This window comes from Dendronephthya gigantea, unplaced genomic scaffold (assembly GCF_004324835.1).
Source record: "Dendronephthya gigantea isolate DGI-Jeju-01 unplaced genomic scaffold, DenGig_1.0 000069F, whole genome shotgun sequence".
Classification (NCBI taxonomy): Eukaryota; Metazoa; Cnidaria; class Anthozoa; order Malacalcyonacea; family Nephtheidae; genus Dendronephthya; species Dendronephthya gigantea.
The window spans coordinates 1258962-1278065 of NW_021163079.1; the positions used below are offsets into that span (position 1 = coordinate 1258962).

The 19104-nt window shown below is 37.6% G+C and overlaps 1 protein-coding gene across 4 annotated transcripts; it reads right to left on the reverse strand.

The window, feature by feature from the left end:
- Nucleotides 1–7763: 7763 nt before the first annotated feature.
- LOC114531168 lies at nt 7764–15057 on the reverse strand. Of its 4 annotated transcripts, none has more exons than XR_003687835.1 (11): nt 14852–15057; nt 14631–14718; nt 13705–13835; nt 13542–13635; nt 13305–13407; nt 12963–13055; nt 12838–12881; nt 10760–10810; nt 8285–8357; nt 8110–8183; nt 7764–7782 (listed from the first exon to the last, which is right to left on the reverse strand). XR_003687835.1 is itself a non-coding variant. In XM_028552822.1 (7 exons), exons 1-6 carry the CDS (start codon nt 14713–14715, stop codon nt 12867–12869), a joined length of 483 nt encoding a protein of 160 aa, XP_028408623.1. In that variant the 5' UTR covers nt 14716–15057; the 3' UTR covers nt 11767–11873; nt 12838–12866. The 4 variants fall into 4 exon arrangements, 1 of the variants encoding a protein (XP_028408623.1); XR_003687834.1 differs by having other exon boundaries at nt 14631–14755; XR_003687833.1 differs by lacking the exons at nt 7764–7782; nt 8110–8183; nt 8285–8357; nt 10760–10810 and adding an exon at nt 11767–11873 and having other exon boundaries at nt 14631–15057.
- Between the last annotated feature and the right edge of the window lie 4047 nt (nt 15058–19104).

A 19104-nucleotide genomic window follows, 5' to 3' on the forward strand; every position in this document is an offset into this window, starting at 1 on the left:
GATTAACAAGAGAAGTCATGTTGACTTCACTTCCTACCATGGAAGCACCAAATACAATTGGTATAAAGGGTGCGGAAGAGCAAAAGGTCAAAGTGAATGAGCAACTAATGCAAGTAGTGAGCCGCCTGGGAGCGTCAATGCAACAATGTCTCAAGGGTATTGAAGCAGCCTTTGATGGAAACCAACGTCGTCGGAGGAATAGTGGCTGTTGGCACTGTGAGGGGAGAGACCATATTCGCAAAAATTGTCCTTTGTTGAAAACTGGTAACGATGATGTTAACAAAGCTGTCAAAGGTCGCAATCAGGGAAATGAGAACTAGCTGGTTCAGCGGGGCGGGAGCCAGCTAATAAGTGTGCCCCTGAAATTGTCTTCAAAATTAGAATAAAGGGAAATACAATGAACAGTTTGTCTGTATCGGGATTGGTGGCTGGCAATTTGTGCAAGATGGTTATCGACACGGGATCGGACATTACGATATGCCGCCCAGATGTTTTAAAGAGGAATCACAAATACGTTTTACATCGCGTAAATGTTAGTGTAAAGACTGCAACGGGGGAACTGGCTCCTATCAGGAGTAAGGGAAAATTAGAGATTTGCATTGGATCGACAATTGTGGAACATGATGTTTGGATAGCAGACATAGAAAATGAATGCATTATCGGGCTAGACTTTAACAGTGAACTGTTGTTTGGTCGATATACCAGGTCAATGTCTGCGCATTGGGAGAGATGAAGTGCAACTGAAGCATACAGGTTCAGAATCAATGTTTAGTTGTCGAAAAGTGCTACTGGCTGAGACCTGTGTGGTTTCTCCAAGGAGTGAGGCATATTGGTGCCCGGCAAATTGTCTGAACCTTTTGCAACTAGTGAAACATGGGGTAGTGTATGTCCTGTGGCAGACCATGGGTTTTCAAAGAACATCCTTGTGGGAAGAACTTTGGTCAACCTTAGTGATTCTGCTTTTCCTGTACGAGTAATAAATGAATCCGATGCAAGTCTTACCATCGCTAAAGGATCTGAAGTGGCAATGTGCGAGATGGTCGACTATGCTTCTTCAATGGTACACCCTGGAAATCAAAAGTTGAATGTGGACATTCCAGTTCATCTCCGTGATCTTTTTGAACGAAGCTCAATTTACTTGGATAAAGATCAGAAGAATAAGCTGCATACCTTGCTGATGAAATATGCTGAAGTGTTCTCAGGGCCACAAGACATTGGGAAAACTACGAAAGTCAAACACCGGATTGATACTGGAGAGTCAAAACCGATACGGCAACCAGCAAGACGTTTACCTCTTGCAAAGTTGGACGAAGCAGCAAAGGCTATTAAAGAGATGTGTGACCAGGGTGTAATAGAGCCATCCTCGAGCAGCTCCTATTTTGCTGGTAAAGAAAAAGGACGGTTCAAGTCGCTTTTGCGTTGATTACCGTAGGTTGAACGAAATCACAAAGAAAGATTCGTATCCACTGCCAAGGATAGAGACACTGCACTCGATGCATTGGCCGGTTCAACTTGGTTTTCGATGCTAGATCTCAAAACTGCAGGCAGTACTGACAGGTTGAACTGGCATGTACTAAAACCCGGAACAGCGGTCGGCGTTAGATCATATCGAACTAACGTACATGACGTCATAAATTTTGCAATAACGGAAGTATAATAACAGAAGTCTTACATGAAGTCTTTCTAGAGCTGGTTCATAAAAATGTTAAAATAAAAATGGCGATGAATGATGATACATCATAGTAGACATTATACATTTATAAATGTACACGAAAGTGTAAATGTCTGTTACCCTCATACCCAGTATAGGAGTGATCATATACTTATGTAATAGTATCTCTGGCTTTACCTTAATTACGGTTAGGGTTAGGTTTATTGAAAATTTTATGACGTCATGTACGTTAGTTCGATATGATCTAACGCCGACCCGGAACAGCAGTCCGGAACAGCTCCGGAACAACACGGAACAGCACCGGAACAACCCGAAACAGCTCTGGAACAGTACAGAACAACCAGGAACAGTCCGGAACAGCTCTAGTGGTTGGCCGGTCGAAGTTCGTACCTTTTCGTGGATGGAAATATGGTGCAGTTTTGCACCAAAGTAATTTCTCCAAACATGGCGGAAGCAAAGCAAAACGGTAGGTCGTACTTCATTATCATATATGTAAATTAACAAATTGTTTTCGATGATAAATATCCTCATAGAGGTATCGGTTGTGTTGTTTAAGGAGACGAAGATGTTATGATAATATTGGAGGAAAGCTGTGACAGGTGAGTGAAAATTTATTATACAACAATGCAGAGCGAGCAGTGCGAGGTTGTTTGTAAATGTAATACTATAAATAAATAATATCGGTATTAAATTGTAGTATAATAATAAATAGAGATATTTAAGTAATTAAGTTGAGCAGGAAGATGGACCCAGTAGTCAGTACATTTCCAATGTAAAACAAGGAAATAAGCAGCAGATTGTTATAAGCAGCAGATTGTTATGGCTGCAGAATTTGCTAATACAGGGAGGTCATTCTGCTGAATGTGCTGATGAGTCATCGTCTGCCCTTTTGTAATGCAATAGGGAAAACGCTACTTTGTGGCATTTCCTGTCATTGTATTAAGGATATCAATATTGATTTATAAACAAACTTGCCTGTATGGATTCTGTACTAGCCTTTACTACCTAAAGCAGTTGGATTATGCATGCAGGATTTTTATAGATGACATTTAAAGAGGAAACTGCAAGATTGATGCAAAAATTTTGGATGAAACAGAAAGTGATATAAGTGATGTAGGTATAACATTGTCAAGATCAAATATTTTATTTTGTGGAAACACCATACATATGTATAATTTATTCTCCAAAGCTTTTGATCCGTAAGCCCTGATCATCATCAGTGGAAATGATATCTCAGATTAAATGTAATCTAATTAAATCTTAGATTTAGTTTTCACTGATGATGATCTGGGCTTACGAATCAAAAGTTGTGGACAATAAATTATACAATAAATTATACATGTATGGTGTTTCCACAAAATATAATATTGTTTTTGCGTTGCTATGCAAACCTATAAAGAAACTAGGATTAAATTAGATTTAATTCCATCAATACATTTACCTTTTATAGGTAGTACTTTAGGAACTAGCCTGTGACACTAGCCTTTTTAGGTACATGCAGATTATCAATTTTAAAAATTGTTTACTTGTTGTTTAAAAATAGGTGGATCAGGAATGTATCATCTTTAAGACAGAGACAGAAGACTCTATGCATATATGTGGGTTTGCTTCTGGAATTTTTTGGTCCTATGTGGGGAGAAAATTAACAAATGTTTGTTTTTAAATACAGTGGCATAGCTAGAGAGGAGGATGCCCTTCCCCATGGCCAAATTATTATATTGGAAAACTTCGCGCCATTTTCCACTTCCTTGGCCGGAACGGAGAGTGACAAACGTTTGGGTCTAGGTAACCCAGCGGCGGATTAAGGCCTTAAAGGATTATCTTAGATTAGTAACAGCGGAACAACTCCAGGCGAGAGTCACTCCCAAGCAAGCCACACCCTTTCTTGTTGACAAATTAACGCAGTTGTGTCTTCATTTAGACAGACAATTGACAGATGCATGTGATGCTATTTCTCGTTTTCGTATTGCGAGGGACCAAGCCTATTTTAAGCCGGCTAAACCCATCTGGGGCATCAGCTAGGCTGGCATCACCAGATGCAATGGAAACATCTCAGGATTAGAATTAGGAATATTGGATAAGAATTGTAGTAAGTATTAATTTGTAAGAATATGTACATAAATGTAAAGGATCGATAAGAGAATGATAGATATGTAAGAAAAAGTTGTAGATAAATAATAAACGTGTCTATAGAGTTGTTTGATTTTGTGAGGAAGGGAGTATGTGGGCGGTATGACATGTGGAACTTTGGTAGTCGGAGGTGGGCTGACCAGTGATTCATCCCATACCTTATTTCAGCTAAGCAAGAAGATGAGTGTTGGGAAATAGAATACTATTCGAAATGAGGTATGCCACTTTGAGTAATTGCTTTTTATCATGTTAAATTTTATGTAGGAATTCTTTTTTAACCCCCATGTATTGTCTTTGTCTTAGCTCTTAGTGAGTGGGAAGCCTTTATTTGTGTCAAAAAATTTTAGCGACATTGCCCTTGGGGTTTCGAAACTGTGGTATTCGATTATTTAAGCCAAACATTTTCAGATCATCTGTTATGTCTCATTTGCAATTCTTTGTGTACTTCAAAAGATTTTTTGTGCTTTGAACTTAGTTCAGTGATTTTTTTATCAACATGTTTTGCCAATTTATCCAACAAAGATGTTTGACTAAATCACTAAAGTGTATTTCGAAGTATGAACACGGTCTCAAATCATTCGAAACACAAAGGAACGCATTTTGGAATGCGTTCCGGCTGCGTTTGGAACATGATTGGAATGCAAAATCAGTGTTCTTCTGAGCAGTGCTGTGGGTATCAAAAAGCAAGGCGATTGGTTTTCGAACAACAGACAATCCCTGTTTCTCTGTGTCCATGGCAAAATTTTTTAAAACTACATCCGAAGATGGATAAGATAAGACTCTACAATAATGTTATGAGAGAAATATACAAGTCCGTATATGTACCATTACGAACCAAGCTTATCTCAGTGGCTAACAACAGTTTCGATTGTTAAAAAACTAGAAACGATTTTGATGAGTTATGAGGAGGGATTGATCCCAAAAGAAAACATTATGGTTAAGAAGTATTTAGAAATGCCTGCAAACCAGACTGCTAAAGATGTCAGTCATTTTGGTCGAGCATTGGAACATATCAAATAATAACAATAATGGAAACTTTACACAGGTAAACCTGTCTTTAACAGGTAGTTTACCAGTGTCTACTAGAATTGGTTACATGTTGTATTTACAAATAAAATGTATTAGAATGATGTAAGTTGTGGGTTATTAATTAATGCTTGATATTTTAGTTCCCTACATGTCACATTAGCATGGAAGTTAGATTCAAAGCCAACAGTAAGTTCCAGTATATAAATACATTTGCTTTCAAGTGATATTAGACGACCAGACCGAAATATATCTGCAGTGATGACTGATCAGCTAATGTAATCTGGTAGGTCAACATAAAGGGTAGAGTTTTTAACAGATCGAAGTGTTGATGCAATACAATGGAGAATCGAGCCATATTGCCATGTAAAGCGACCTTCATTTAGGTAAGCCTTGCCACGAGAACAACAAGAACAACAACAATAGTAACAATGATAAGAACAATAATAATAATGAAAACTTTATTTTTTTTAATACAGGTAAGGTTAGGTAAGTAATTCCTAGGTAAGGTAATCGTAATCGTAAAATAGGTAAGGTAATCTCACTGTTAGGTAAGGTAATATACAATTGGCTACTTGATATAATAATTTGATTATACATTATGCATTATAATGCATTTCCATTTACACAAATGCACAGTATAAACAAATAGAATAGTAAATCTGGGTTTGTCCATTCCCTGTTTCTACAACAAAAAAATGTAATATGTTGACCAAATTGTAATACTAATGATCTTTCTAATGATATATTGTACACCAGCCTTGCTGGATTTTAAACTTTCCAATATAGTCTAGGACCTGTAAAGGAGTTTGTATGCATTTCATTTAGGACAGATTATCTCAACTGTTTTAGGGTAAAATGACTATGGTGGTCAACATGGCATATGTGCCAAAATGTGAATCCGGGACGAAAGTCCTGAAAATGACCACACCCAGAAACGGCATAGTCGACATAGCTCTAAATCCTGAATTACCAAAGCTACAGTCTTCCTGAATTGTTTATATGGTTCAGAATGGTTGCTTTTAGGGGCGGTCACTGGAGGGTGAAATTAGCCTAAGTTTCATATTTTACAAGAAAATGAATGTTTACTATTCCAGGTCAACTGCTAATTATGTATAAAATTACAGATTCACCTGGCAAAGTCTAATTTTCCCTATTTTCTAAAAATTTTTGCCATATGATGAAAAAACATGCTTATTTTAACATATTTATTATAAATTTCCTAGGAAATAACAATGTTTTGTTGCGATACGACATATTTCATTTCACTTACCCCCTGCCATAACACGATTTCAGCCATATTTTGCAAATTTGATCACCGTTTTTCGCCGTCCGTCGCAAGCACCATCCAAATACTGTACTTTAGCACAATTCTAGTGGACTAAAGAATTATTCGACCAATTTTCGATGGGTTTTGAAGTAGTGCCATGTAATATTTTTTCATTTTTGTGTCCCTTGACATTTCATCAATTATGTCGCCATTGCCATGTCTCGTCGCTTTTCTGCACGATAAATGCCAGTTCTTGATCCCCAGCTGTATTTTTTTCACAGCATCGATAAATAATTGATAGTACAATAGCAGCTATCCAAAATTTAAAAGCATTTGTCCCACTTGAAAGTAAAAAACCACCCCTCGTTTATCGGGAATGAAATTCAAATCCGAAAGATTCAAAATAATTTGAAAGTCTCGCGCAAACTCCGGGACGAGCCCTCGTGGACAGCATTCCGGGGGGAAGAAATTCAAGCATACATTTGTTCACAACCACAATCAGTCAACAACCCGAGTAAAATTTGTCCGTTTTTGCTGTTAATATTTCTCATAACAAAATTAACAAGTCTCCGCGTTTAAATTGCATTTTCTTGCTTTCACAAAGCTAAAGAAAAACAACCAGAAATGTATTCGTGAAAATAATTTCCCCCCCCTGCCATGTTGCTCACGAGCATTTGTCGTGGAGTTTGCGCGAGACTTTCAAATTATTTTGAATCTTTCGAATTTGAATTTCATTCCCGATAAACGAGGGGTGGTTTTTTACTTTCAAGTGGGACAAATGCTTTTAAATTTTGGATAGCTGCTATTGTACTATCAATTATTTATCGATGCTGTGAAAAAAATACAGCTGGGGATCAAGAACTGGCATTTATCGTGCAGAAAAGCGACGAGACATGGCAATGGCAACATAATTGATGAAATGTCAAGGGACACAAAAATAAAAAAATATTACATGGCACTACTTCAAAACCCATCGAAAATTGGTCGAATAATTCTTTAGTCCACTAGAATCATGCTAAAGTACAGTATTTGGATGGTGCTTGCGACGAATAGTAAACATTCATTTTCTTGTAAAATATGAAACTTAGGCTAATTTCACTCTCCAGTGACCATCCCTAAAAGCAACCATTCTGAACCATATAAACAATTCAGAAAGACTGTAGCTTGGATAATTCAGGATTTAGAGCTATGTCGACTATGCCGTTTCTGGGTTTAGAAACAAATTGCAAGACTTTATAAATGAAAATAATTCATTTCTTAATAATTTTTCAAGTTGCCAGTAATGGTCCAAATTTATTACCATATTAAGCCGAATTTATTTGGGAATTTTATATGCATGGACATACAGGAAATTCTTGAAAAGCAGCAAACAAATGTTTAAAATTCTCCAGAATTACCTGTGTCCAGCCCTTGACGTACATACGGATCAGGTCGTTTAAGCATGTGTAGTTCACCATTTCGTGTATGTTGTCAACAAACAACCAAACTGGATATTCTTTCTCTTCATTACCCGATAATGGCGATATAGTCTTATATTAACAGAAAGAAAACAAACGTTAATAATGGGTAGATGGTAGAATTTCCATATCATTGGGTAATCAACAAATAACAATTTTCTATCAGTTTCAGGACGAACCTTCAATTTTTCAGACAAGCGCACCACATCGTGATCACTTGAAAGGTCCTAAACAGAAAGGAAACGGTTTACGCATAAATTTTATTCGCTGGATAAATTGCGTTGTACGAAGCATGAATAGCTCTATCCAACGGATAAAAAAGCACTATCCATTGGATAAATTAATACGTTGGTCGCTATCCAATTGATAAAATTTAGGTTTAGGTCGCTTGTACCCTTTAAAAATGTTGCTTCTGCTGCTTTTCTTGAACAAAACAAAAGAGTCTGGCGGGGAATCAACAAGAGCTTGTTCGAAAAAGCACGGGAAAAGATTTTTGTCGGGATAACGTGAAGACAACACAGATGGTCAATCCTCTGATTCTGAATATTACTTACAAAATAATGTTTCGGTCTTTTGCATGATTCATGTAACATGATTAGCGTGGTTGTCTTTCCCACTCCTTTGGCTCCTTCAAAAAAGTTACAAACACATTAGATCACTCAGTCACTAATGAGCGTGCAATCCACTAGAGAGTCTGCAGTCGGATAGGATTGCAAAATTGCCACTTACCCAACAAAACAATCGGTAGAGAGGCCGTTTCTATCCAGGAAGCTATTGCTTCATATACGGGAGTGTTTATAAACTGAAAAAGATAAAATGCAGCCATTAATCTGCTTGCCGTCTGTGATCAGTAGCCAACAGAGCCAGCATATTTTAATTTGTCGATCACATCGTGAAATAACGGCCGGCGACCGGCGGTTCCCTAGCCAAAACGCGCAAACTTCTAGCGCAAACTTTTACCCGACGTCCTAAAAAATCTCAATGAATCGGGTGAAGTTTTATGCGATGAGCAGATGAGCACATGTGCATAACTGCGATGAGCAGATGAGCACATGCTCATAACTGCTCATGAGCACATGCTCATTTGCTCATAAAACTGCATCACTGTTCGATAACAAGCCATTCCCACACCTCCAGTGGTAAGGGAATGAGCTGTCAATTTTGCGGAAGATACTTTAGCCGCGGTTACAATCAGCGCAGACACGAACAGGAACACTGTCCACTACGAGAACAAGAAAGAAACATGTCTGAAACAGACTCGGACAGTCAAGAAAGAGATTTCCAAGATGTCTCGACCACTTCCACTCAGCAGTCTGGAAGTTCAAAGGTGTCTGACTCAGAATCCGAAGAAGAAATGGATCCCTGGATACCGTTAATAAAAGAAGCAAAACAAAGAAGCAACACAGCTTTTGAGGAAATGGAAGAAAGTTTTATAAGCAGTGGTTTCGATGAGCATACCGCTAAAGAGAAAGCTTCCTTGAATGCTATGCGTAAACTCCAGAAAGAATTAGAAAATATCTACATAGAGCGCCTTTTGTGGATGAGACAAATAAAGAAAGATCCCGTACATAAGAAAATAATGCACACAAAAGATGCGTTTATTCAAAATGATGATTTTGACCCAGAAGAAGCAATAGAAGCTGCAGTTGATAAGAGAAAGTTCCTTATTAAAAGGCTTTTAAACGACCACGAGTGAAGATGTGAAAGAAAATAAGGGCAGTGATGATGATGACGATGATGATGATGAAGATTAGAATTTAAACTTAGCCAAATTGTTTACTAAACCTTCCTTAAGGAAACCATGGCAAACGAGCAAAAAGCGATAACGATTTAGAAGCAATTATTTTTTATTGCTGCATGTAACTAATTGCCAGACAATTGCAAGACAAATAAATGTTAAAATCATCTTGCATGTCTGAAATTTCCTTACTCCCCATGCTACGACTAACACATTACCTACAGACGTGGATTTGTTAGCAAAACTCATTTTTTTCGTAATCAAACAATAGGTTAAACTGTTTAATTTATAGTCTATCCATCACGTGGTATGGTAATTCTCCATATTCTGCACACAATGTTCACGTGAAATGTTAACGCGTACATCAGATCAGCGTCGTATACATATACATTGTCTATTTATCTGTATACGCATACAACGCGCATACCGTATACAATGTTCACGTGAAATGTTAACGCATACATTGTTTAATTATTCAAATCCTGTATATAATGCTCACATGATATGTTAATGTATTCCTTATGCATGTGATGTTGTACAATATCAACAGCCACTCGATGGAGCGTGTGCAGACTTAAAAGATCTCGTCGTTAAAACTGTACTCCTAACGTTATCGAAGACTCAGAATAACTTTGAAATGGATCTAAAGATACTGTTGACAAAATGTTTCCCATCTCAAAGTTGGATTCTGTACAAAACGTGAATATAATTTCGGTAGGAAGGGTAAAGTGTTCCATGTGAACGTCAAAGAACCAATCGGGTACAACGTGTACATTGGCGAAACGTCATGGCCGATGAGTTATGATAATAATTGGTGGATAAAAGTCACCGACGGCATGCTGAGACGTGATCAGATGTTTCTACTAAACTCGTTCTTATTTCCCTCAAACATTAATTTTTACTTATTGATTATTGCACATCTCATCAAAATACAACGAACCGTAAGCTTAAGTGACTTTAGAGCAATAGTTAATCGTATCCTAAATCACTATCTACTAGCGGAGTAAACAAACTAAAAAAGGACTATAATGAGTTATTTGCTATTTTTACAGCCTACGCAGCACTAAAACTTTTTTCAAATATAGTATGTCGTGTATACATGGAGTCAAATCTACAGGAACATCGTGTTTGAACCTACTTTTTGTCCATGATTGTAGTCTTTTTTCCGAATTTTGTCCTACTACAAATTTTGTCTACCGTTTTTCTTAGTCGGATTATAACATACAAGTCACAACTAATTAAAGGGTATTGGAAACATATTTTTTCTTGCCGTATATTGATAGAGGCAAGAGATATGTTACAGTACCGCCTGGAATCATTAGTGCATCCGGCCTCGCAAAAACCTAGATTTTATCATGATAAGGGCATGAGGTAATACTTCGACATTATCTCAGTTTTACCCTTGACCACGCTCAAAGAGAGCGGCGGGATACAGTGATGGGAAAGCAAAAATTTTGAAAACTTACGTTGCATGCGACCGACTCTGCCATGATGCAGTAATTGATAATCAAGTCAATCTGAAAAAAAAAACTAAAAATAAATTAAATGGAAAATACATTGTGGCAATGGCATGTAAAACTTTTCTTTTGCTCGACTTTCGAAAAGCTAAAAAACACTCGCTTACGTCTCGTGTTTTTATTACGCTTTTCGAAAGTCTCGCAACATCCCGCGTGTTTCACTACGGACTGGAGTATGTTTCTTTTTATACAATATATGGCGTGTGTTGAGCAGCGAATATTTTCATTTTGAATATTAACAAAATCAAAATCGGAGCACATGAAATTCAATATGGCCGAGATCGGGAGTTGGCATCATTTCATAAATTTACATAGTAAGCTTTTAATTAAACATATTATTTGCTAACATATTATATCCAAAACAAAGTCGAAATCCTCGGTCTCGGTAGTTAACTCCATGGTTTCCGCCATCTTGCAAAAGTTCGCCCGCGTTATATTTCACTAAAACACATCGCTCAACAGGCGCTACTGTGCCTTTAAAATTCCAATTACACCAAGGGCCAATGGGGCCTGCATGTGTAATTGAGATTATATGAGCAAACGTAGGGAGAATATATGGGAAACAAATGGTAAGGCTTGCCTTTCCTCATGCCACCCTCCCCATGTTGAAGACACGAAGTCTTAAGCAAGAGGACGTTTAGTCTTTTTATCTATTTCGGACGGCATTTTGAAACACGTAAGGACAGAAACGTTTCAAATTGAGAAACATATAATGCCACTGATTTAGTTGGAAAACTTTCAGATTTGGAGCGAAGATTTGTAAAATTACAGCTCTAAAGCATTTTTTCTTTTTCAAAATTTAGCAAAACTTTTCAAAGTAGTTCCGCTTATTAATTAGCCGCGTCGAAAGACGTTGGCTCATGTTTTCGGTAGCGTTTTTATTGCTTGGGCTACCCAGCTAAGGCTTGCTGGCCGGCATGCTGTCCTGAAGACTTGCCTGCTTGTTTTGTTTTTTCCTTCTTTCAATTGTTTCTTCGTTAGAATGGGGTCAGTCTTGATGACTACTTCCCCATGCATCAGATCTTTTCCTGCTAATCCCTGCTTCTCCCCTCTTATATTGAACCTGCATGTGGAAAAAATTGAATCAGCATAGATCTTCTGTTGTTTTTTAAAAGTTCAAACATTGTATTCGTTTGTGTCGGGCTCAGCTCTTTGTAAGAATCTGCGTTCGGGTGGCATACCCGCAAATTAAAGCTCAGACAGTATATTAATAATGTTCTAGTCGACTTGCACTTTTAAACATTTTAAAAATACCACGTAACTGGAGGGTATTCATCATGCAGTAAGTGACCATATTTGAAAGTGTCTTAGTCAAAGGCCATATAATTAGTTTATTAAATATGTTTAAAAGTGCAAGTCGACTAGAACATTATTAATATATACTGTCTGAGCTTTAATTTGCAGGTAAATTCTTTGCACAAATCAATCCACTGATGTAAAGTAACAAGCGATTCTTGCAGGTACTTCGATGTGGCACTCCGATACACCATTCGGTGTACCACATGGAGTCGATTCTTTAAACATATTTAAAAATATCAAATGATTTCGTAATTGGTCCAAATTTCTGCCTTGATTATGACTATTGATTTTGTGCACAGAATGTACTTGTTTGCACAGATTAAAGCTCGGACAGTGTCTTTCTGATGAAGAATCAGTTGAAATGTTTAAAATCTAACCACGCTTTCATTGTTTTCTTAAACATACTTCTCCGCTTTGATTTTCTAATAGGTCCAAACTTTGTGATAGGTCCAAACTGTTGCTTTAAGTGCAGATTAAAGCTCAGACAGTAGCTTTCGGTGCATGGAAGAATCGGTTGTAATTTTTTAAATCTCTGTGCCCAAATCAATAGTGATATTCACCCATCCACTGAAAGGTTGTCTTTCCAAAAGCGTAAACCGTAAACTCTGAGCGTGCAAGGGATGATAGGTTATTGCTTACTTAGACCCATAAACTCGGATAAACAATATACCTAGGCTATTGGTAAAACACGGAGCACGGAGCACGAAGCAGAAAATTAAACAACTTACTTTCATCAATCAACTTTCCAAATAGGCGGTTACGTCAAATTGCACTACAAAAGAAGAATAACCAAAGAAACTATTAAACGGGTCAGATCATGTAAAAATATAAAGAGAGGAACTTCACACTTCACTAGCGAATACTGAGTTAATGCTCGAATTCAATGCCAACCTTCGCCAATGGTTTGGTTTCTTTTTTTTTCTTTTTCTTTTTTTGCAAACCCACACTAAAAAAGACAAAATAATCGCTTAGTCAACGATTGTTATGCTTAGTCAAGGCCATACTGGGGTAAAAAATATCATCGAGGATATTCTAATAGTAACTCAGATAACTGTCTGAAAAGTCTGGTTCACACAAATGTCTAAAGGGCAAATTATTGGACGATGAGAAGATAGTAGCGTGCGCAAGAGGAAACCACGATGCAGTATTAAATGTGCATTACTAAAGAGTCTGGATGAAGTCCAAAAATACTTACAAGGAAGACAACGTCTTTGTTTCGATTTCTTCCAGGTGGTTGCGAAGCGGCCCCCCGAAAATTTGCCTCATCAACCTGGCATCTCCCAAAGCACTGTGACGATCTGTGATAAAAATGAATGAAGCATTCACTGGTTCGTACAAGCCACATAAATTTCCTGGTTATGTTGGCACAAAACATAAATTTGTTTACGTCGGCACAAAACAAAAGATCGCGATCCTATAAGAAAACACGTACCTTTAAAGTCTTCACCAGGGAAGAATAATTTGTGCAAACCTTCCATTCCTAATTTCGTTTGTTTGTCAAATATTGGCAAACCGTTTTCTTGAAGCTGAAATGTATAAAAAAGCATTGTCCAATATTCGAGAACACAAATTTCGGAATCAGATGCAGAACTCACCTTTACACAAAGTTGGTATGTGTCCCCCACACGAAGTCTCGGGTACAAATAGCCGGATGAGGCTTTGTGGCGAGAGATGTTGTCCACCAACATCGGAAAGTCCGACCGATTGCCACCATGAGCAAGCAAAACTGAGGAACGAAATAAACTGTTATTTAGGTATTATTTTTTAAACAAATTTATTTTTATACATCATGACAACTCTAGTTAGATATCTACACCGAATGGTACACCGAATGGTGTATCGGAGTGCCACATCGAAGTACCTGCAAGAATCGCTTGTTACTTTACATCAGTGGATTGATTTGTGCAAAGAATTTACCTGCAAATTAAAGCTCAGACAGTATATATTAATAATGTTCTAGTCGACTTGCACTTTTAAACATATTTAATAAACTAATTATATGGCCTTTGACTAAGACACTTTCAAATATGGTCACTTACTGCATGATGAATACCCTCCAGTTACGTGGTATTTTTAAATATGTTTAAAAGTGCAAGTCGACTAGAACATTATTAATATATACTGTCTGAGCTTTAATTTGCGGGTATGCCACCCGAACGCAGATTCTTACAAAGAGCTGAGCCCGACACAAACGAATACAATGTTTGAACTTTTAAAAAACAACAGAAGATCTATGCTGATTCAATTTTTTCCACATGCAGGTTCAATATAAGAGGGGAGAAGCAGGGATTAGCAGGAAAAGATCTGATGCATGGGGAAGTAGTCATCGACCTACACAGCCAGAACTTCCCAACTTGGCCTTGTAGCTCAGAGTAATTGCAACAACAGTTTTTCTGTGAGCGATCTATGTTTCAATGTCACCGATTGTGCAATTTTCATTTAAATCCTAATGATGCACATTTTCTAAGAAAAAATTGCAGTGCAAACAAGCCTTTACATGGCGAAAACGCTTCAAACTTACCTGGGTAAAACATTTTCTGTTGTTTTCCCTTTTTTCTACTTTTCCTGCTTGCTGCCAAAGTCCTATTGGTCACCCATTTCATCATCCTCTTGAAAACAAGAGGAAAAGGATCTGGTGTTTGATGGCTGGAAAGGGCAAAGAAAGATGAAGCGTATGCAAAGAATTGTGCAAAGATTTCGACATAAAGATAATTTTTTCAACATTAAAAAAGATTAAATTACTGAATGATGATAATTTCTGCTTTGTTTTCACAAATGCACTAAACTCTGCCATCAAATGGACACTTGGATCGCACGTAACCCAAATTGAATTATGTCAGCACCAACTGAACTGTTCGCGGCTTCGATGTCGAAGAAGAAAAATACTGGCTCTCGACCTTTCGAAGTCATACCAGGCACAGATTAGGAACGTTTTCAAAATTCGTTTTCAAAAGTCTGAAGTTCTGAATCTGTGGAAAAAATTGAATCAGCATCTTCTGTTGTAAACTAGACATGGGCAACAGACTAAGTGAGGTCACGAAACTAACACACGACATATATTTACAAGCTAAAGATAGTGTTAAAGTGTTGAACTTGCTTATTGAGTTCAGGTTTGAGTTGATTTATATGTAGGGCTTCTTTTATTTTAAGTGTAGAGGAAAAGTTGGCAGTGTCAAGAATAGTAAAACGAGAGTCTGTATAGTGTGATTTGCAGTTAGGTGATGAAAGGAAGTGTTTGTAGATGTGGGAGTTTTTGTCAGTGGAAGTGTGTTCTCTGTGGTAGATAAATGGCGCATTGTTTCGCCAATGTAACAAACGGCTACTACAAACCGCACAAGTAAATTTATAAAGCTAAAAAGATTTTTAATTTTATATTGTGAGAAAACCAATTTTATTTCGAAATGCAAGCAATAATGATTGATAATAGTTGTTAACCGTTTTTGTGTGATCTTGGAGTAGTGGCCTATATATGGCAGTTGAAAATATCGGACATTTTCAGTGTCTCTTTGTGGTTCTCGGCCAGAAACATTCGGGGCAGTGGAAGGATGTTTTTCTTCAGCAATTTTGATAATATTATCAATGAAGTGAAAGAAAAGAGTTTCTTTTCGCTAATTGAGCTGTTAATTTTTCGTGCTCTATCTATAAGCGTTCGAACCAAACCAGCTTTATAATTTAAGGGAGAAAAGCTAAGAAAATTAAGCAATAAGCCAGTATAAGTTTTCTTGTGAAAACTAATACTGGCTTATTGCTTAATTTTCAATAATATGCTCTGGATATCCATTGAGCAGTCAACTCTGCCAACGGCAACGGTATTTACAAATTTCTCTTATATAGTTTATATATATAATTTGAGTTCTGGCAGTTTAAATGCCCACACGCAAAACCTCACTTCAAAGGCAATTCAAAATAAGTTACATATAGAGCATTCACGTACCGTTATATCTTTTCTTGATCTACTGCCAATGAAACCAAACAGAAAAAAATATTTTTCTTATGCCTATATCACAGAATAACCTTATTCTGTGGCCTATATCGAGCACGGGCACAAACTGACCGAGCAATAAGACTGGGAATTACGTACATCATGATCGCGGCCGCATCATGCTTCACTTCAAGTCTTCAACGGCTGAAGATAGGCTTGGCTTCCAGAGTTTCTGTCGCAGTCGATAATCACGGAAGAGATCTTCAACGAATTCAGGGATTACCTTATGCTTTCTCTGCTTCTGAGAAATGCGCAGCGACCCGGCGCCGGAAGTTCTGAATCAGAGGATTCATTGCGTCAAAATTTCAAGAGAATGGGGGTATTTGATATTTCCATAGGTATTAAAACACAGATTTCTCTTGATTTCAATTTTATTTTGAAAAATCACGACGAGTGCTTGTTAGTTCATGGTGTTAATTAATTAACAATTACTTTAATGGTTTCCGTGTTTGGATGGCCTGATCCAAACACGCGGGAATGTCCCAAACTTGTCACATAGATCTGCGTGATCTCTCCTCACCGGTGGGACAATCTTTTGTAGGATTAGTCTAACTCCCCATGCGTTGAGTTCCAGTAACCGGTGAGACCCGTTCAGGTTCCAGTAACCGGTACAGTGTGCGTTTCCTTATAGAGCGGTGTAATCAGGGCCGCAACTAGAACGATAATTGGGGGGGTGTTTATTCATATATTCAGTTCTGCCCGACGGATGCTCTTTTGTAAGTGCAATAGCTCACAATGAAATCCGTCGGCAGAACTGAATATATGAATAAACCCCCCCCCACAACTATCGTTCTAAGTTACGGCCCCGGGTGTAATCGGGGGGCGCTGTTTAAAAATTCTTATTTGTCAATTGTAACAAGAACTTTAAACAAAAATAATTGAAAGTTAGATGTAGCCAAATGTTACCATTTTGACAACCTCCTCGCACAAATCACTGGAATCTCTGCCTTCACGACTGACCTGCGCATTACGAAAATTCCAAAGACCGATTTAACAACGATGCGTAGAATTGATCGCAATTAAACGAGTAAATACGGTATCTGGCATAAAGTTTAGATTAGGGGTAGCAAACCTTATCTTTTTTTCTGGGCTCGAGGTTTCCATCTGCATAAGTTCAGTAGAAACAAACTGAAAAAGATTAATAATTACTGTTATCAGAACAATGCTCGCAAAAGACGCCAAAGACGCCATCTTTTTGACTGCACAGTGCCTAAGACTGCTCTCCAGTTAATTATGTACAGCTCAAACCCTTTGAAATTGAACCAGGGCAAAGACAAAAGGCCTGGCACGAGTAATAAACAGATCTCGAGACGGAATTATTGGACGTACCTGGCCGGTTTGCGGTGTCGGAGATCATTTCGTTGTTGGACTAAAAGAGTTCAAACGGAATATTAGTTAAAAGCAGCATTGCTGATACACCTAGAATCAACTGCATCAGCAATCAGCATCACTAGACATTTGTTCCACAACATACCCGTCTCAGTAACGACCATGCAACCTCCTCAGTCGGATTCACCACTTGTGTATTGAGGTCGGAGTAGTTTATACGGAACTTTTTCACCAAACCCACAAGTCCATATCTGGACACTGCACAGACAAGACGCCCCCGATTACGGTACTGTTGAGAAAAAAATTAAAAATACACAAAAAATTTTCTAACACAAAAGGTTTTCCACGTTTTCATCACCGAAACATGATTTGGTTAATTGTTAGGGTTGCTCATATAGGTCCGGAATTATGTGAACAGTACAATCTTGGTATAGCGTGTTACTCAAATATATTTAGGAAACGAACATACAACTGATTCTTAAAGGGAACAACATTTAGCAGCTGCATGTATAAAATATGTATCGTTAAAATCAATGATTTACAAGTATTTAAGAAACGATGATGCCTGAGCTGGATGAACATTTCACTGATCTTACTTATGGGGGAGCGATTATAAGGTTGCGATGAGCTGACGGCATTTCCGGACTCAAGTTGCTGTTGATGTTGGATAGGCTTACATTTCTGCAAGTCAAAGGAGGAGAGCTTGAAACTAATTTTTGCTTAATTTTTGGCTTTTTTTCAAACAGTTCAAGAAAGAGCGCAAAAATGGGCAAGAAACGGCGAATTTTGACTATAGATGTGGCGCTGAACGGGCACTACGCGCCATAGCACTATACTCGCTTATCAAATTGGTAGCCAGACAGCATAGGAACGGTGACCGCAAGGATAGTATTGCAGCGGTAGTCTAGTGGTCACGAAGTATGCTTAACCATATAACGTTATGCGGGCCCCACCGCTACAACAACGTTTGCTATTTTTTTCTATTCCGATTTTTAGTTTGTTTCTTTTCTTTAGGGCTAGGGTTAGGGACAGGACATTTGAATGGCTTATTATAAAAGTTCTTGAGTTTGTTATACCCGAGTTTATATACCTTAATTAAATTAACTTGAGTCTCAAATCAAGCCTCAACAACACAATTGAAAATATTTTAAAAATCTCGTTTTATCGAGATTTTCAAAGAGTCCGGAAAAATTCCAAAAAGTACGAAAGTCCGACCAAAAACTCGTCGGAATTTTGAAAGTCCAAAAATTCCGTACACTTTTTTTGGAGTGATTTGCCCCTCGGATTTTGGTTTGAGTCTTTGAGATATATTTTTTAACAAAAATTATGTCGCCTGCATAGGCACTTTAAAAGATGAGATCTATATGTAAATCATCTGTGTCTCTACAGGTTAAAATAGATCATTTATTGCATAAATCCCATTAAAATATGAACCATTGAATAAATCTAAATATGTTAATATTGATTATCTAAATACGTTTTTACAATTATCACCAATTCACCCATCAAATTATTTCATAATGACCCAATCATTTCACAATCAATTCAGCAACGCCAGAAGATTTAATTAAATTATGCTGGAGAACATAATTTAATTTCATGTTCTGTTAACAATGTTTTAGCATCCCCAATGTAGAATTTCCCATTCTTAAATTCATTTGATAGAGTTCCATTCGAGGTGAGT

Bases quoted from the DNA above. Each gene is read 5' to 3' on its own strand.
- LOC114531168 (XM_028552822.1), bottom strand. From the start codon at position 14,715: ATGATGAAATGGGTGACCAATAGGACTTTGGCAGCAAGCAGGAAAAGT. The intron at 13,636-13,704 runs GTGAGTTCTGCA...TATACATTTCAG, and splicing joins CATACCAACTTTGTGTAAAG to CTTCAAGAAAACGGTTTGCC. The intron at 13,408-13,541 runs GTACGTGTTTTC...TTTTTATCACAG, and splicing joins CCCTGGTGAAGACTTTAAAG to ATCGTCACAGTGCTTTGGGA.